Below are 21,265 nucleotides of genomic sequence, written 5' to 3' on the forward strand. Positions count from 1 at the left end.
GCTCTTATTTGTTAGACAAAACATTCCATGTCTATTTGTTAAAAATCAAGAAAGCGATAAAGTGTTTAGACTAAATGGGAGCTTATGAGAAAGTGTGAATGCTTCTGTCAACATTCTTATGGACCTCTTCTGGCACAGCAGATCTGCACCAAGCTGAACTTAGGAGTGAAGTGCCAACACGTCTCACTCTGAGAGCCACGCTGGACAAGAGAAGATGCGATGTCCACTTAAATACAGATGAATGGAACATTTAAAATCTGTAAACGGAGAGTGATGTACAATGACATATGCATAATTTTGCTTTGGTACCTGTAGAAGACCTACACTTTAATAATATTATAGATGAGGCATGACAGACTTCAGCTCATACCTAGAAGTATGACGTGTTTTTTACCTTGCAGTTAAATTTTGAAATTCTATATATATCCATTGTGAATTTGAATCAGCATATAGTCTCAACTTATATCAATCAAAAATTAAAAAGACAGAAGTTTCTCTGGCAGTATATATATTTTAATACAACTATTATAATTTTGCGCCATTCTGCTATGTTCAACTGGAATGTCCCACTTAAACACCATGGTAGTCTAAAGCCACTTTCATCAAAACAGTTGCTAAGGAAGATGTTACTTACCCTGTTATTAATTTTGAAAAAACTACAAAATATCTATAAAAAGCATTATTGCCTCCAAGAATACATTAATCAGGCTTTTAAGTACTCCAGTTCTTGCAGTTTTTTTCCCTCTTTCATTAACCAAATCCGTAATTTTAGTAGCGGTAAGCACAAACTTTTTGGTGAGCATTCAAAGACTTAATCAAGTCCTGTCCTGACCAAGTTACTCCAGGTTTCTGAATTGACATGACTAAGTGACAGTGCATATGACAGGACAGCAGATACAGAGAAGAAAAACAACGGAAACAAACGCCCTGCTGACTCTGGCTGACTACCGGACTCAAGTATACAAACATCTAGAAGCCCCTAGCTACTGGCTGCCTTAACTGCAAATAGTTCCTCATTGCATGAATTAGTGTACAAAACCAACAGTGTTGGGGCACGTCAGTGGCGGTTTTTGGGGGGCTTCACGTTTCCTGATCTTGCAGTTCAACTATTGGAAATTACTGCAAAACTGCTTAAAGGAAACAAAGGCTCTCTATCAGTTTTCAGAAGAGGTTATTTGGTCAAATACAATATTAGAAGCTAAGTCATCCTCAGCTATTGGGAGTAGTAGAACTTACAACTGAAATACTTCCTGAAGCAAGAGAGCTCTCACTGTCCCCACACAGGATGAACCAATCAGCTGCTGCTAAACAGACTGTTGCTAAAAATGATATCCTTGCTACTCAAGATAGTGCCATAAAACAAGGAACAAACTTAAAAGCATGATTCAAAAGAACAATACATTGAGATATATCAACTACAAAGAAAGTAGTATTTTTATTATTTTACTTATCAGTATCTCATTCACTGTTCAAAGGTATATTTTGTCCAGGCATTTTACCAGGTATAGGAAGTGCACTCTGAATGTCCTTTGAACGATGCACTCAGAAAATTTACAAACAAAGTCTGATAAAATTTCAGTGCAACTAAGACATGAATGCACTGTTACATACGCATGTAAATGGGTGCTGGAATTGTGTGCAACAAATATGGTTTCCATTTTCTTAAAAAAATTGTTAACAAATCAGAAGCAACAGTCTGTTACAGTCATTTAATCGTTGTCTTCCTCCTCATCTTCACTTTCTTCTATACCATCACTATCTTCCTGGTCTTCTTCTTCCTCTTCTGTCTCTGGAATATCCCACTGTGGGTGATTATCTGGCATGTGCTTTGCTTCATGAACCTCCAGCTAAAAATAACAGAAAACAGCAATTATGATTAAAAAACAAAAAAAAAAACAAAAAAACCCCTCATAACATTCTCAAAGGCGACTAATCCATCTAGGTGCTTGCTAATGTATATCCTGAGAAAACATATGTATACACATATATACATATTCAATAAGGTGCTTTAAAACCTTTACATAGTAGCAGTTAAAATATTTCTTGTAAATCTCAACTTAAACATTAATGTAATCAGTTCAAATATAAAACCAAAGCTATTTGCCACTGCCAGTGTATTAACATTTTATCTAGTTTGTTACAGAAAAGCAAGTTATCCTCAAAGTCCAGAGCCACGATCATAAAATTATAACAGGCACCTCCCGAGTAACAGCAAGTTAACATTTCTAAATCTGTTTTCTTTTTAATCTGAACAGATACCAGCAGAAACATTTTCTTTGATCAGGGAACAGCATAAACAGTCTGCTTGTTCAGTAGCACCTTTTTGAGGGCTAATATTTTTTCCAAAAAACTCAGTTTTCAGAAAAGCACACAAAGCAACGGTTTCACACATAGATCAACATAAAACGTCTGTTGCTGCCTGTTGTGCCTGCTTTTGGCGCCTGTTTGAAATTTGAGGCAACTGCGGCTGAGAGGCTCGACAGTCAGCAGGAATGTGGCTGTCTTCTTTGTGAGAAAGGTGTGCAGGGGTGGCAGTTGTAGTGAGACCCAATTTGGTTTTTATCTCCCGTCATTGGAAGTGTCTGTCCTCCCAGATGAGCGTTACCATAGGTGCATCAGCTACACAAATGTATTCCACACCACGATCAGGTGGGTGCCGATCAGCTGATGCCAAGACCTCACTTTCATTTTCGATCTACATCTCCAGATCAACTGTATCAAAATCGGAGTCCGACAAATCTGCGATAGTCATCCACAGATTATTTTGCTTTGAGTATTCACTTTGGTATCTCTCCACATGCCATTTTAGAAGCTGTTTGCTCTTTGCTACTCACGCACATGCAGGAAATCAAGGTCAAATCCACAAAGCTAACTTTCCTTCTACCAAAAGCGTATTGAAAAGCACTGTAACAAGATCACTGATCTCTATCGATCACTAGCAAGGCTGAGGCTTTCAAAATAATAATAATAACAAAAACTGTGTTAATGCAATAACGCGATAACTTATACACACACATTATATATATATATATATATATATATATATATATATACATACATACACACGAGGTGTGGCAGAAAAGTAATGAGACTGGCAACACTGCAAGTGATGTGGCAACGCTGCGCTGTTGTCCTTGATAGAGCACGTGTATCAGTACCCTCCCATAGCTCAGTGCGAGTTTCAACTCCTTCCGTTAACTACGTGATTTTTGTGACCGCTATTAGTGAAGTTGTGTTTTTGGTTGTGCGTCACGCAAAATGGAACAGCGGAAATATGGAGCAACGTTGTGCCATTAAATGTTGTGTTAAGCTTGGAGAATCGGCAAGTGTGACGTTTGAAAAGTTAAAACAGGCCTATGGGGAACATTCTTTATCCCGAGCTCAAGTTTTTCGCTGGCACAAATCATTTTTGGAAGGCAGAAAACAGGTTAAAGATGAACACCGTTCAGGGAGGCCTTCAACTTCGAAAACCAATGAAAACATCGAACGTGTGAACACTCTTGTGAGATCAGACTGTCGTTTAACATTAAGAATGTTGAGTGAACAATTAAATTTGAACAGATTTACCGTTCATCAAATTTTGACTGAACATTTGCACATGTGAAAGGTCTGTGCCAAAATGGTGCCGAAACACCTCACAATTGAGCAGAAGGACAATCGAAAAAACAAGTGTCTTGATCTTCTTGACAGAATCGCTAATGAGCAAGATTTCTTTAGTCGTGTGATCACAGGTGATGAATCATGGATTTTTGAATACGATCCTGAGACCAAGAGGCAAAGTCAGGAGTGGCACACTGCAAACTCTCCTCGACCAAAGAAAGCTCGAATGAGCAATCAAGATCAAATCAATGCTGATTTGTTTTTTTGACAAAAGGGGAATCGTCCACAAAGAATTTGTTCCTCCAGGACAAACTGTCAACCAAGTTTTTTATAAAGACGCCCTTGAAAGGCTCAGAAAAGGGTCATTCGCGTGAGACCAGACATTGCAGACAAATGGATGCTCCATCATGACAACGCCCCATGTCACACTGCCCTCTCCATAACAGAATTTTTGACCTCAAAAGGCATTCCTGTGGTTCCCCAGCTCCCTTATTCACATGACCTCAGTCCGTGTGACTTTTTCCTAAACTGAAAAATGTCCTCAAAGGAAGTCATTTCGGGACTTTAGAAAACATCCAAAAGAGTGTAATGGACATGCTGAAGACCATACCGGTTGAAGACTTCCAGCGCTGCTACCAACAGTGGGAACAACGTCTCCATCGGTGTGTAGCTGCCCAAGGGAACTACTTTGAAGGGGATAACATTGATGTTTGAAAAAAATAAAAACTTTGGTAAATAAAAAATCAGTCTCATTACTTTTCTGCCACACCTTGTATGTATGTATATATATATATATATATATATATATATATATATATATAAAATATAAATGTATATATGTTTCTTCTTTTGTACACACCCAATGGATATCCAAAATCTAAAAAACTTTATAAAGTTTTTGTTGCTAAACATGTTCATGTCAGACCTACAGTATTTTGAACTTTTACCAAAATACTTTAGGCAAAAAATATTTAAGACCCTACAGGGAAATAGAGCATGGGAAAGGTGCTATAAAAATAAAATATTATTATTGTTAAGACAAAAACAAATTCATAACTAATGAAAAAGACCTTTATTTTGTGCTTATAACAGTAATATTTGGATATATCCTTGTTAACTTAACTCACCTTAACTTTTTAATATTATATGCAATCTTATTCGTCTTGCATTTAGGCTGTAACCTGAGTAGAATTGCGAGAACATCTCTTGTGCACATTGCCTGGGAAGGTGATCTGCATATATTATGTAGGACTGATGTGATGTTGAGTTGTTCTACACCTTCTACATAATAAAACATTAAGATCTTAGAGCTTCCAGACTCTCTGAGCAATCTGGCTTTGGTGTGATTGGCCAGCTTGGCTTTGTTGACAAGATCGAAAGAGGAAGTGCAAGACACACAAGGAGGAGAAAATCCATAGGAGGCATGCTGAGAGTCACCTTCAAAGATGGGACGTTTAAAACCTGCACACGAGGCGAGAAAGCTGCAGCAAAAATAAGTCTGAGAAGAAGGCTTCCTGGAAGCGTGCTTGAGAGAGGGAGTGCCTGTCAAGACACACAGTTATAAAGGAACGAGGCAGAAGTTTTATCTAGGGCAAAGACAGAATAGTTTAAAAATATTTACTATTAGCTGTCTTTGACAGGTAGTGTGGCGAATGTTGATATAATTATTAATGGTGAGAAGACTTTTGATGTCCATTATACTGTGTATGACATTGATTCTATGCTGCTTAAAATAAATGAGATGGGACTATGTTGATTTTTGTACTTTCTTTAGTTTTTTTAATCTTTCAACTTTATTAGTAGTTGGCTTGCTAAAAAAATGTATTTATAAAGTAAATCAAGAGAAAGTGGATTCCATGGCAGTGACTGCTCTGGTTAGTAGGCCATTCAGTAAAATTCAATATCATATATTAATTCTGCACAAGTTATTCCAGAGCAAACATCTATCCAATCTGAATGTTTCTTTAGAGAAAAACTATTTAATCATGCATATGAAAGACTCAGTTAATGAGGAAAGGGAAAGATGGGTTTTATTTCCAACATGAAGCTGGAAAGTTCAATACTGGATATGTCTGCTCTCCATTGTCAATTCACTTAGATGAGTTACTAGCAACCCATGGCTCAATTGATGGTGACAGGTAACAAGCTACATTAGTTGGAACTTCCTTGGATGGGCTGTTAGGGTTGGCAAAGTAACATATACTGAACTGTTTATCCAATCCAAACGAATCTGTCAAGATGAATGCTGTTAATAGTATACAGAAATAAGCTGTGTTACACTGGGGACCTCTGTAAGAATGACTCTTTTTAATCAATGTGCTTTGATTCTTTATGCCACAAATTCTGCACAGTCTACTCTGTAGTCATGCTGTACTAAAAACTGAATATATGGGGGGGGGGGGATTTTCCTTTTTTGGCAGACCATGACACAAAATTCAGACTTTCTAGTTTCTCAGAGATTTTTGTCCTGTGGTATAAGGAGCCCTATGGCGTTGCATAAGCAAAAAGCTCACATTTACATTTGAACAAACTGAAAATACAGTCTTCACTGATTTAAAAAAGATCCAGCCTGACAACTAAACTTTTAAATTTAAATTGTAATTTTGATACATGCAAGGTAAAATATTGCTACAAGGACTAATCAGAAATACAACCAAATGCAGAAAGACATCTTGTATTGCATGCTGATTGCCAAATGGATGTAATTATTAAAGCAGAAAGTGTCACAGAAAGGTCAATTTTCAGTCTAAAGGCATATGTGAGCATGTATGTAGCAGCATGTTAAGTTCCTTTCTGTGAGAAATGCTACATTATCACTCTTCCTCAAACTCTTGTAAACAGGATAACAGCCAGTATGTACATCTGGGAGGCTCATTACTGGTGAGTGTGTGGAAATGACCTTACCCAAAAGGCTGAAACTATTACAAACACCCATGGAAAACTGTGTGTTATAAGAACAGTCATTAATCATCTTTTATAAAAATAGGCAAGCCAATTTAGAAAATGCTGCGTTTTTATAAAAAACATAATGAACTAATGCCACCTATGTGGAACAACTGTTAAGTTTTGCTCTGCAACACACGTGTGACTTATTTTAAACCACAACACTCATGTGTAAGAAACAGGTCAAGCAATCACGGCCATCTAGAGATCAGAAAGCAGCAGAAGCTGCATGCAAACGTAACTGTGTATCAGATCATTTAGCAGGAGCAGCACCATAGCTCCATATGTACCTTTTGAAGCAGTCAGATCATAGAGTAAAAGACTTGATTTTGTTTAGAATAATGAACTCTAATAGTTGACTGTACTTATATATCACATTTAGAAAGTAATGCATTTTTATTTTAAAATAATACCACATAGTACAGTGTGAAACTTTTATTTCGAATTTTCACATTCAAATTGAGGAGGGCAGTTTTATTCAAATTTATTACCAATAAAAGTACTTTGTAAAGCTGGAAGCAAGTGCTATGTTTGAGGCAGACATCAGCTATTGGTTTTTAAACAACAAAAGTATTGTGAAAAGCAGACACAGGTGCACACATTGTGTAACTTTAGGAATACAATCACATTTATTAATTAATTGGTACTTCCGGCCAAACCTCAAATTTATTTAATTAGACTGACCAAGCAATTGTTTTTTTGAATGCTATAATCCTCTTTCTCTGTTCTTATAGTGCGTGGCAGACCACTCTGATTATACAATCTCAAATGTGTTAATGGAAGCATGTAATCGCAGTTGCTGGGGCTATTAAAATAGTGACTTCAATCAGCAAACACTATATTTCTGTCGTATTGGGTTTTTAAAGCTAAATTATTGGTCATTTTAAATGTAACAAGTAAAATGTGACAAATGTAGTCCATAATAATGCAACATGGTTAGCGCTGGAGAGAATGGGATCCTTTCTCCTGTTTAGAGTAATTAACTGCAGGTATAATCAGCCCAGTTCAAAGACTAATTCTGGATTGGGACATGGGCTAAAACAAATCTTATCACTTATGTGCAGTACCCTGAAAACAACATAGGAAAGAATGTTTTACAGGAATTCTAGAATAATGGATTAATCTGCAATTATTAAGAAAACAGCCTGCAAGTTAGATGAAATGTTTGTGTTTGATATATGAAATTCAAATTAATGTGATTTGTCCACTGAATATTACCCTATCATCCAGCAGTCTCTTCTACTCGTGCATGCATTAATTTCACAACAGTAAATGTCACAAACCTGACAAAGTGATTGTCTGACAAATCTGATTTCAAAAATGTGTAGTCACTTATGCATCAAAAGAGTTTATGCAAATAGAAATATCCTAAACAATCTTGGTCTTCATTAATTTTTATGGCATTGATATTAGAATGCAAGAATTTTAATTTTTCAGCACTGATTATAAGTAGTATATATTTTTGGTTATAATCTGTGACTATTGCTCATAGGCTAGTGACAATTTGGATTTTGTGTTAAGGAGAAGAAGGTGTGCCTTAAGCAGCATGCTGGCTGATGAAGGTTGCTTTCCTTCCTGCCACCCGGTGTGTGGACAGACAGGTAGCTGCAGCAGAGTTGCCTGTAACACTTCTCCAGTGCTTTTTAAACAAGTATGTCAGTTTTCACTATTAATTTATTCAAAGAGGATTCCCTAAAAACATATTTGCTTCTCTTACTAACTTCGATGGGAACAAGAGATATATACAGGTCTAAGAGGGCCTAACAGCATTCCCTCTTCAGGAGTCTCTGTGTTTGCTTTTTGTTAGCTTGGATAAACATTTCTTGGTGAAAATGTATTTAGTTTAAGGTTCAAGCTGTTAGAAACTCTAAGTAGGTCTGCCTGTGAATCTCTATCAAAATCCAAAGCTGGCGACTTTCTTTTTCTGCTTTCTAGCATTCTTTGTCTTCCATTAATGCTATTAAATGGATTCTGCTGTGATTTACTATGCAGTAAACTTTCTTGATTTGGCCTGAACTCTTACTTGTTATATAGGTACTGTACACTTTATAAACTGTACTGCACTGTATTCCCAGCAAAGCAACTAGTAATGGTGAATGCTTTTAATTTATAATCAGCATATCATTTCATATATGAAACAAAATTTCTTCAGTAAGAAACCAAATTGTTAATAGTAATTTCTGCAATAAACTCTCGCAACCATTAAATGCTTAATCAATCTTACCCTCATTCGACTTTTTTTTGACAGATTGTTTTATCTTGGTAGAGTAATATATATATATATATATATATATATATATATATATATATATATATATATATATATATATATATATATTGCTACTTTCCCCTATTGTATTATTAATATGTAGCCTTCGAATACCTAATCTCACAGACTTACCACTGTTTATAAGGTATTATTGTATATAACTTATCCCCACCTTCCCTTCTACATCTATAACCTCAGGCAATTAGATGTAGTAAAAAGACAAGCAGGAGTTAAGTTACACATAAAATAATGCATTATTGATAATATTCATGAATAATAACAAAATGCAAAGTACATTTGAATATTGGCAACCATACAACCCGATTAAATGGTGATGTGTAGTTTCTGTTGGCTCTTCATTGTGTTGTCTTCAGTTCATGGTGTGATGGTCTTCTTCATCAGATCAGTAAGAGAGAGCTTGTTTCAGATGTTAATAAGAGACGGAATGTGGTTGAACAAGCAGATTTATGGGTTTTCTGTCCAAACCCTACAGCCAATAGGACATCATGGTACTTAGTGGCCTCTGAGACAAGCCAATTCCAAACATCCATACCTCTGACCAATGGGGGAATAGAACATCTTAACACCTGCCCCCAAACCACATGTTAACGTAACCTGGCTTCTTTGCAGGTGTTGAAAGACTTTAGCAGAGAAATACTCATCAAACTGGTTTAAGACACATCCCCCAAATCCTGTCGTAAAATTACAAAGATACTTATTCGTGTTAAACGGGGGGGGGAGGGGGATAGGGGGGTTTGGTGGGGGGTGGTTATGGGCTGAGCAAACACGAATACCTCTCACCGAAGTAACACTAAATTACTTTGCTTTGCCTAAATTACAAATGAAAGACATACAAAATATTTATCAAGTTATATGCAAAATCGCACATCACAACACAGATTGAAAACTTATTTTCAAAAATAATTTTAATCTATGCATTAATTCTTTGGACCATCACACATCATAACTAAATATTCATTATCTATGGGACTGGGGGCAGAGGTGAGTCCAGGGTGCAAATTTGGCACATTTTCTCTAGTTCACACTGTCTTTATCTATGAGTTTATGAATTAACTTAAACCTTCCACCAGCTTACCTGCCCCTATGTCTGCTATCTTGGTCAAGATCGTTGTACTTGCCTTTGTATTTGCACCACAGGCAACATTAATGTGTCTGTAATCAACTGTAAAATGGCTGCTGTTACACCAGTCTTAAAAAAGCAACATCATGATCAAGAGGGCTTTGCCAACCAATTTCCTATCCTTCATTTGTGGATAAGATGCTGAAGTGTACAGATGCCGAATTAGTTTATTCTAAGAAAATATGGCGTTATTTCAACTTTATCAGTCTGGTTTTAAAGGCTAAACATACATAAACTGATTTATTTCTTTATCATTAAAAATAAAATGTGAATCATTATGAACCTACATCTGTCTGTTATATATCCAATGCAGAATACAATAAACAGGCATGTAAAATGTGCTTTGACAAGGAAAAACTAATTATACTTTGGAGCTAATACTCCCTTACTCATAGCTGCACAATACAATATTTCCTTTTTACAACGGCTAAATACTAATGAGTTGGTTGAAAGAAACCTCTCCCAATAACCCCTTAACTGATTTTCACTATCCAGCAAAGTATGGAACAGACAATGACTGTTATTTTTCCTATATTTGGTTAAAAAAAAAAGTCTTACCTTTAATGGCTTTATCATGTCTAATCCCATATATGAATCTGATTTTAAAATTACTGAGTACTGATAATTTCCTGGTTTTGATGGTGCAGGAAACTTCAGTTCAACCTACCAAATAAACAAAATCAGCTGTGAAATTCTGGCAAGGTATATTGCATAGTTAAGACTTAAGTAAATTAGCATCAAATCGACAGTGTAGGCAAATATTATAACAAACTCACATAAATACATTTTATTTGATCTTATGTAGGAGTTTTTCCAATTAAAGGTAGCATACAGTAGTCCAAAGGTACAGTTTGAAACAAATTATTCAAAAATAATACCATTACAATAATAATGAATATTGGATTTTTAAACCAGCACCTTATCTGGCTATAAATATTGCAAAGTATCATATTTACACGTGTACCACGCGCACATTTTCCCTCGAAAATTAGCATTACAAAATCAGGTGTACGACATACACGAGGAAATGTAATTCTGTAATGTTTACTTCTTCTGCTTGGGCTTGCTCACTCGCTCACGCACTCGTACACGATTTTCCTGATTTTCTTTGTAAAAATTAGGGTGTGCGTCTTACACAAGGATGCGTGGTACACAAGTAAATGCGGTAATATGTTGAATAACAACATATACTCACTCAACCAGAAATAATCCATATATTATTAGAACCAAATCCTTAAAACTTACTTGCAGGTTTCCTAAATGAAAATGAAAAATTTGATAGAAACTATACAATTTGTTTTAGCAGATAAACCAAAACTCATATTTGATTTGGATCATTTAACGTGGTTTAAAAGTTTTGCTCTTCCAAACTGCTATTTTAGAAAAATAAATCTGCTAAAAGATCAGTAAATATTAAAAGAAATTCTAATTAAATTAAGCAGACTTATCTCTGTCAAAGTACACAGAACATAAAAGATTAATTAATACTAATAATCCCAATTCAACATGCCTAGTGGATTGAACCATAAAATAAGAATTTAATTACTGTAAAAAAAATCATTCAAATAAATCGATGGAAAGGGAATGCTGGCCCATAATGATATCTGCAGTTACTACTTTTTACACTTTACCTAGTTTGTATAACTGATGAAAACATAAAAAGGCCAACTTGATAAACGAGCGAGGTCTTGCAATATGAGTAGTATGTATACGCTTTGTCTGCCGAGTGTCACGTGATCACAACTGAGCCGATGGTTGTTTTCTCTCTGCGGGATTGTGGGTAATCATCTCCCATGCTTGGTCTCAGTTGGTGTGCCACACTCATATAGTCAACATCTGTACAAATGTGTACTGTTTACTACAGCATTGTGACCTTGTATGTGTGCTATAATGTGCGAGTCCCTGTCTTGCAGCCCAAAACACGAAGCTGAGTCTCAGTACTTTAGCAAAACTAGCTTTAATTCAACTTGAAACAGGAACAGCACAGTTATTTATAGTAGCGGAATCTGCCACTGTCCTATACACAGACACAGCAGTAAGCCAGGGTCAGGCCCAGGTTAATGGACAAGTAATACTGTGCCCTTGCAGTTATATTGTTCCTTGCATCACCCATTGACGGCAGGTGCTTACAGCATGACCACGATCTTTGAGGCGAACTGCTACAGCACCGGGAGCATGCAGCTGCTTCAGGACGCTCTTCTGCTTGTTGTCCCGTTGGGGGGATATCCCAAAAGAGTTTAGGAAACCTTACAGTGTGTAAAGCACTGATTTTATTTTGTGTCCAAGTGTAGTTGACTCTTCGGGCAAAAGCAACTGTCACTGGATAGGTTCCTTGTTTAAGTTACAAAAAAGAAAAAATTCCAGTGAGCCAACAGATAGCAGTGATTCTGTTAGTTATAGTTAAAGTTGTCCTACACAATAACCCTCCTCTCCTCTCTCTCTCGTCTCCCTTACACCAGCCACAATTCTTTTCAAAGGTAAAGTGCAGGTTAATTTGTTTTATGAATTTTATATTTTGTATTAATCATTTTTATATGAATATTTTTGGGTTATAGAACGAATCATCCGAGTTTCCATTATTTCTTATGGGAAAATTCACTTTGATATACGAGGCCTTTGGATTACAAGCACATTTCCGGAACGAATTATGCTCACAAACCAAAGCACCACTGTACATCAAACATAATCAGTTAGTATTGCTAAAAATGAAAGCTCAGACTCTTGCATTTAAGATACATTTTATCACTGTTGCCACACTGATGCTCTGTTGAGAAATCTCTCTATTATAATAAAAAAACTTCTGGGACGAGACAAGACTTTTTCAGAGAGATACTTTCACATCCCGCGAGACGAGACTTTGTGCAAAAAGATTTAACCATCTGGGGCTGGAAATAAAAGACAAAGAGTAGATGACAAAGTAGAACGTCGTACAGAATTCAAAAATGGCGCGATACACATGCAGAGCAGGTTAGAGATAATGAAAGTACTAAAATTCAAAAGTCTCAAAAAATGATAGCAAAGATTGCATTAGCACAAACAAATTGAAATTATTACTCAATGAAATAATGGAACAGCGAAAAGAGACCAGATATATTGTTCGGATTTAAACTTTAAGTCGGAGACTTGAAGAGCGTTTAATTTGTTTTGTCATCAAGGAAAAGTAGTGTTTCCCAATGAAGAGGTGTATCCATGAGAATTAAAAGATTTTTTGTTTGGTGAAAGTGACATCTACATACGCAAGCGGCAGAGATACGAAGTGGCTGGCGAGTAGCGCAGGCTGGGGGTTGGGCAGCGAAGCAAGCTGGGCCCCCTAGTCAATATAAAATTAATGCTAAATTACTAAAAACCACTAAACAGAACAAGAAACTGTTAAGCATTTAATGGAACTTGAGAATATAAATAATTTCATATTGCTGCATTTTTAAAAATATCACTCTTAGAGAAATCACAATGCTTTTTGTCTGCTGTCAAGCAAGAACATTTTAGATGGCACTTACTTTTTTGTAACAGAAATATATTTAAAACTACAAGTATATGATATATAAAACACTGTGTGGACAAACTATGCAGTAGAAATCGGACTACTGGATGTCTTGATTTCATTTTTCCTTGTTAAGGAAATAAAAATCACAACAGCTAATTAAAACTTGAAGTATCATGACTGGAGTTTATGAATGTAATGTGTGTTTTAAGATGACTACAAATACAGCAGCTAATTTTACTTTCATACAACTTAGAAAAAAGTTGATTATGCTCACCTCTTCAGTTTCCTTTAGTGTGCAGACATGATAGGGCATAGATATTAAAGTTTGCTCTTTTCGGTCAGCAATATAAAGCCACCACCATTCTTGCTTTTCCTGTAGAAGAGAACATAAAACAAAATCTCACTTCTTATGACAGGGCTAAATTTAATTTTTTAAATTTTAAAATAAAAAAGCATAGAAGAGAAAGCAAGGAAATTAGCTCTTACCTCTGGAAAATACAAACTATAAACTGGATGTGTTATTTTTGACTTAGTTTCTAGAAGTGCCCTCTCTCTCCTTTGGATACTTTGCTGTAGTGCTTCCCATTCCTAATAGTAACATAAAAAAGAGTAGTCTTGTAACTGGGTAGATATTTTAAAATATATAAAATTCATAAGACAACATACCACTGTATGAATTTGCCAAAAAACAGACAATTAAGTCTATGTGCAAACCAAACAATCTCAAAATGTACTGCAGAGTTTAGCGCTACTGCTCAACAGCTACATGACCTTGGGCTTTTCTGATTACAAGTGAACGAGTACATCAGTTTGCTCTGTGTTACTCTGGTACTCCATCTAGGGGTGATACCTGCATTACACTAGCTAAGCTGTCAGGACTGAATTAGAAGGGCATGATAAAGGATGGACAGAAAAATGGTGAATCCTGTGGCAAAAATAAGCTTTAATAACTCCACCATGTGATCTAACAGGGGAACATAAAAATCAGTTAGTGGCTATTTAGAAATTACAAACATTACAAAAACAAGTAATAGTTTTATACTTGACATTTTTACAGAGGATAATGAGATGATGTATTACTTTATTCTGGTAGGTCTAAATCCTTTTCACACTATAGTGTTATATAGTTGTATTGTCTATTTATGGTTTGTTTCTGTCGCACTTTGTTGTATGTTGCTATATCTTACACCGGGGCTGATAGAGATACATGTACATGTAACATAATTGCTAATGACAATAAAGCAACATTGACCTTGATTTAACAGCATCAAGTAATACAAAAAAGTGTTGTGGGGCACTTTGAATTGTGCTGAAGACTGTATAGGATTCAGCACTGTTTTGCCAATAAATTTCCACGAACACCACAAAAAAAAAAACAGCAATAAAGTAAGGTCACAAAGAGATAATATTGAGCTTTTTATGTTTTACTAGGGGGCTTCACTCACCAATCCCCCTGCCTGCGCTACGCCAGCCACTTCATGTCTATCCACTTGCATATGTGGATTTCACTTTCACCAAACAACAAATCTTTTAAGTCTCACGGATACACCTCCTCATTCGGAAGAAACACTACTTATGTCCATATATGCAATCTCTTTTCACTGTTCTGTTATTTCACCGTGTAATAATTTCCGTTTGATAGCACTCATGTGATCTTTACTATCATTTTTATAAAAGTTGAGAGCACAAACTGTGTCTGACAATGGCATTCACACGACTGAGAAATGATTGTACCGTGTGCATGGTTGTAAATGTTTGACAGGAGGGCAGGACTTTTCAAAATCTCTTTGCAAAAAGTCTTGTCTCCCGGGACTTGAAATTATCTCTGAGAATGTCTTGATGCAACATTTTCTTCTAGAACAGAAATATATGTTAATTACTGAGAGTTGACTCTACAGTATACTAAAGTTTACTAATCCCTGATTTATTCGAGTGCAGTTAAACAGGACATCATATCTCAATAGAAATTTATAAATTACATCTAATAATAAACATCCTTAGAATGCCTTGAAAATTTTAAATTTACTTTCATAATCTTTCTTCCTTTTTTTTTTTCCAATTTCCTTTTATTTGCAGATTTTAGTTCCATCTCAGACTACTTCATGTGGAGGTGAGCTTTTGCTGGATAGGTTATGAGAGTACAAACAGCGTATCACCACAGCAGCTCTCAGATCATTAGTCTCTGATGAAGGAATTTATCTACATAAAGAGAGACTCCAAAATTCACCACTACATGGAAAATAAAATCTGCCAGCACCTGGAGGGGAGAGGGTAAGGTTAGCCAGCTATCCTATTTTAAATTTTATATGGAGCTAAGTCATAACAGAACCTTTTCCTATTTCACACTTAATAAAAAAAACACAAAAACTTCTCTCTCTTATTGGAGACAGCTTGCACTGAAGAAAGATATCTATCCAAAAAGATGATGGCAAAAAGTTATCTAACCAAAAAGATGATGGCAATAATCTCAAATGTAGGCAATATTTCTGCATCTTACTATTTCAATTCAATTTTAAAATTGAATATTAAATATTTGAATATATTTATAATCTGGGCATAAATGAGACAAACTTAGTTTGCAGTGTGCTGCATACTTTATTTTTACATGACAATATTTAAAAATGTTTATTTCATGTCAAACTATTCCTTTTCTATTATAAAGAAAACAAAAATAAACGCTTTTCTGATTTAAAAATTGATGTAACCATTTTCTTTAGCTATTCTAACATTTGTGGTTACCAATGTTCCTTTTACACTTCTCACATACTGCTTCTGTTCTCATCAGAGATTTATAAAGGTTCAGTATGCCATCTAAACAATTTTTGTACTTGCATAATCAAATGTGTTACTTCTAAAAGACTTTGAAAATGCTTAAGACTTCAAAAAGGTACTGGTCCTCAAATATACTGGAATGGCTCGAATAAAGCAAGTGACTAAAAATGTACATAAAAAAAGAAAACACTGACTATGGAATTGTAATAGATATTTATACCCCAGCATGAAAAAAAAGGTATACAAAAAATAATCTAAATTACAGGTAAATGACGACCATATTTTAATGTTTATAAACAAAGTTTAACAGTACTGCTGACAAATTAAATAAATCTGATACCTAAAAATAATGATTGGATACCTTTTTTCAATACAGAACAGTAGCATTAATAACACTTTTTTGAATGTATCTAGAGAATTAATAAAATAATGCAATAAATAATATTAACTCAGTGTATCTTATAAGTAATCTCACCTCTTCATCATCTCCACCGATTTCATCATTCTCTGTTTCACTCTGCTTGTCACTCTCATCCTCCCTCTCACTTGGAGAATCCTTATTTGCATCTATATCTTCTGAATCACTTCCCTTATCTGAAACATCTTCTTCTTCTTCCTTTGTATAAGTGACTGCATCCTACAGAAAATATTAAGTAGGTGGTTAGGTAAAGTAATAAAACATTTTCAAACTCCTGTTAAAACACAAGCAAAATAAGTTAATAACTCCTTGCACACATGACAAGATTTTTTATTTATTTATTTTTTTTAAAACAGTAAAAAATGCAAATAATTTACCCGATAGTTTTCTTTTACACAAATTCTCCCTTTAACGTGATGTACATTCATATATTTTTCTTCCTGACATTATCAAAGTTGATGAAAAAAAGTTACATCATACACTTCTATGCTAGTAACAAAAATCTAATGGAACAGCCAAGTATTATTTTTACAATTAATTTGATATTCACTTTAAATTAATATACCCAACAAGTTTTGTTTTCTTTTTCATAAAAAAGTGCACTCTTCATGCAAATTTGAGGCTTTGGATCATACACACAATAACAATAAATAATAATTATAATCTCTGTAACACTGACCTGAAAAAAGTGTGATTCATCTAAAAATAATAATTATAATAAATAAGATATAAAAAAAACAGTGAAAGTACATGGGTGATTAACACAGTTTGTGTCAACTATTATTTTACGTAACACAAAGTTTTGATAAAGAGTAGACATAAGCTCATGATTTTCTCTATATTTGGTTAAGGCTCTCTGTCAGAGGCAAACTTTCTCCACATTTCAAAAATATATGCTAGATAACATATGGCATAACACAATTATATTCTTACTATACAATCTGAAACAATATAATAATGTCTTTAATTGATCCACTTATTTTTCATGCAACATCATTAACTTGAGATTCAGTTTTATTCTCTGCTCTCTGTTACTTGCATTTTTGTAGGTGGCTAAATGTCTTGTTTTTTTTATTGGTGTACCCTAGCTTTTTCCCCCCCCTAATTTTTTTGTATTACTGTTGTATTTCTGAGAACTAACTGTAATGTGTCTGAATTTTATTTGTGCCTTATTACCTAATTTCGTTGGGCTAGACTCTGGGGGATCTGGCAGATTTGAGAATGAATAGATGGATGTAAAACATTATTTCATTAAAAAAAAAAAAAAAACCTTCAGGAATGAGCATCATTGGGCTTTGCGACCTAAGAACCAAGTTACCCAAACTTTTCTTTAACATTTCAGTAATTACTTACCGCTCTAATGCTGATGTTTCTAATCATAAAATAGTTCATTACGAAAGCAAATTATTAACACTAGAATTACCAGAGCCTACGAAAAAACTCGTAATTCCGTCCCACCTTAAATCGCTTCTTAAATCCCTTCACACCTCTCCGCCAGCGTCCTTTGTCTTCTAAATGTGCTGATAAAGAGAAGCTTGGAGCAGCCGGCTATTCCATCCCCCCACCAATTTAGAATGTGCACAAACTTCAGCTTGATTGAGTATCTGGGAGTGAAGTGGAGTTTTAGAGTGGAAATAATAGAGCGTTATTTGGAACACACGCATTTCATGTCAGTTCCGTTTCTACAGTAATCTGTGTCAACACATTGTTAAAACAGAAACGTTTTTTATATTCTAGTAGTAGATGACAAAATGTAGGCATAAACTATATAGTGTATGAAGCCTGAAGTCCAAATAGCAAAGAAACATTTTCACAAGAATAACACAATTGCGCTTTTATTCAAAAATATAACTGCAGAAACAAAAGCCTTTAACATGCGACATTGACAGCAGTTTATTGTAACTTCCTCCGTGGTTCAATAGACTCGGCCCCCCGCTTGGGAATCAAGAGGTCATGAGTTTGATCCTGCGCCCCTCCGTTTTGAGAAGTAAACTGCTCTTAGTCTTACTGTTTTAGAATAAAAGCATACATTTGATTTCAGTCGTTTTTCTTGACTATCTATCTCTGCTCTTAACCCCTTCCGAAATAATACTGCTGTGCCAGGACATGATGAATGTTTAATAGAGTCTTCCGTTAAAGTTCACACCATTAATACTGTAATAAGCAATCTCAATGCACGTAGAAAACCTAGGAAATACGGCATAAACTCCAATAATCTAATTAAAATCACTATTTTAGAGGAACAATGTATTAAAACTATAAAAACAGATCACAGATTAAACAAAAAATACACACAGAGCGGCGCTAATAAGAATAATTTAGTTCCTATTCCAAATAACAATAACGCACATAGTACTCATCTCTGCACCTCCGAAACATTAAATATGGCACTATTAAATGTCAGAGCTTTAACTAACAAAACGTTTTTATCAACGATCTTATTAGTGATAAAAATAGATCTTATTGCACTAAATGAAACGTGGCTGAATTCAGATGCCGCGTCAGTTTTAATCGAATCTGCGCCTCCGGATTACAGTTTTACTCATGCAAACCGCCAGGGAAAAAGGGGGGGCGGATTGGCTAACATTTACTCAAGCCGATTAAAATGTAAAGATGTCAGTTTTGGTAAGTTCAAGTCCTTTGAGTATCTCGCCGTTGTTATTCATGGAGATTCTCAAGTTCTAGTACTATCCGTGTATAGACCTCCTAAATATAACGCGTCGTTTTTTGAGGAATTCTCTGACTTAATGTCAATTTTAATTACTAATTATGACACACTCCTAATAGTTGGCGACTTTAATTTTCATATAGATAATCAGTGTGATCTAAAAGTAAAAGAATTTATGAACCTCCTGGATTCTTTTGATTTGAGACAACTCATAAATCAGCCTACACATAAAGCAGGTCATACATTAGACTTAGTGATTACTAAAGGACTGAAAGTTGATATAAAACAGATCATTGATATTGGTCTATCAGACCATTTTCTTCTACTTTTTAATATAGAAATAATGATAAAAACACTCATGAGAAGCATATTGTTAAAAAACGCTTCTTTGATTCGGCAGCAGCTTTAAAACTTACAAACATTTTAAGCAATCAGTCCGCTTATAGTGCCAGCTATAATAGCGAGGACAATGTAAATAGTAAGGTGGAAAGATTTAATTCTAAAGTGAGAGCTGCTGTTGACATAGTTGCACCTGAAAAGACAGTGAAAAAATCTTCTAGCATTGTTATACCATGGAAGACCCAAAGAGTGTCTGATTTAAAGAGAACATGCCGTAGAGCTGAGCGTCAATGGAGGAAGACTAAACTTACTATCCACCACGAAATATTAAAAGTTAAAATAACAGAATACAATAACACTGTCCGTCTTGAGAGACGCTGCTATTTCTCCAAGATTATACAGTCATGTGAAAACATTAGGACACCCTTTGAAAGCATGTGGTTTTTTGTAACATTTTTAATAAATGGTTATTTCATCTCCGTTTCAACAATACAGAGAGATTAAAGTAATCCAACTAAACAAAGAAAACTGAAGAAAAGTCTTTTCAAGATCTTCTGTAAATGTCATTCTACAAAAATGCCTATTCTAACTGAGGAAAAGATAGGACACCCTCACATGTATTCCCTCTTAAATTGGCTCAGATCTCACACAGGTATATCACACCAGGTGCACATAATTAGTAGATCGTTACTCTGCATGTTGAATGAGGCTTGCCCTATTTAAACCTCAGACATTTAGTTTGGTGTGCTCCTGACTGTTGAAGTGAGAGTGAGCACCATGGTGAGAACAAAAGAGCTGTCAGAGGACTTCAGAAAAGATTGTAGCAGCCTATGAGTCTGGGAAGGGATTTAAAAGATCTCAAAAGATTTTGAAATCAGCCATTCCACTGTCCGGAAGATAGTCTACAAGTGGAGGGCTTTCAAAACAACTGCCAACATGCCCAGGACTGGTCGCCCCAGCAAGTTCACCCCAAGAGCAGACCGCAAGATGCTAAAAGAGGTCTCCAAAACCCTAAAGTGTCATCTCGAGAACTACAGCAGGCTCTGGCTACTGTTGATGTAGAAGTACATGCCTCTACAATCAGAAAGAGACTGTACAAGTTTAACTTGCATGGGAGGTGTGCAAGGAGGAAACCTTTGCTTTCCAAGAGAAACATCGAGGCCAGACTGACATTTGCCAGAGATAAAGTTGACAAAGACCAGGACTTCTGGAATAATGTTCTTTGGACAGATGAGTCCAAAATTGAATTATTTGGACACAACAGCAGAGGACATGTTTGGCGTAAACCAAACACAGCATTCCAAGAAAAGAACCTCATACCAACTGTGAAGCATGGAGGTGGAAGTGTCATGGTTTGGGGCTGCTTTGCTGCAGCAGGACCTGGTCAGCTCACCATCATAGAATCCACGATGAATTCTACTGTGTATCAGAAGGTGCTTGAAGAACATGTGAGACCATCAGTTAGAAAATTAAAGCTGAAGCGGAACTGGACCATGCAACATGACAATGACCCAAAACATACTAGTAAATCAACCAAAGATTGGCTGAAAAGAAGAAATGGAGAGTCCTGGAATGGCCAAGTCAAAGTCCAGATTTGAATCCCATTGAGATGCTGTGGGGTGACTTGAAAA

At 35.5% G+C, this 21,265-nt stretch overlaps 1 protein-coding gene across 1 annotated transcript in view; it reads right to left on the minus strand.

Moving 5' to 3' along the window:
• Positions 1-1,079: 1,079 nt before the first annotated feature.
• Positions 1,080-21,265, minus strand: part of sec63 (SEC63 homolog, protein translocation regulator) — a 154,889-nt gene continuing 134,703 nt past the window's right edge. The window contains exons 17-21 of the mRNA XM_039747893.1: positions 16,685-16,846; positions 13,924-14,025; positions 13,712-13,810; positions 10,512-10,616; positions 1,080-1,847 (exon numbers count right to left, since the gene is read on the minus strand). Of these exons, the coding sequence (XP_039603827.1) occupies positions 1,710-1,847; positions 10,512-10,616; positions 13,712-13,810; positions 13,924-14,025; positions 16,685-16,846 (606 nt within the window). The 3' untranslated portion in view covers positions 1,080-1,709. The remainder of the gene's footprint in view (positions 1,848-10,511; positions 10,617-13,711; positions 13,811-13,923; positions 14,026-16,684; positions 16,847-21,265) is intronic.

The sequence above is a fragment of the Polypterus senegalus genome, chromosome 3, assembly GCF_016835505.1.
Source record: "Polypterus senegalus isolate Bchr_013 chromosome 3, ASM1683550v1, whole genome shotgun sequence".
Taxonomy (NCBI): Eukaryota; Metazoa; Chordata; class Cladistia; order Polypteriformes; family Polypteridae; genus Polypterus; species Polypterus senegalus.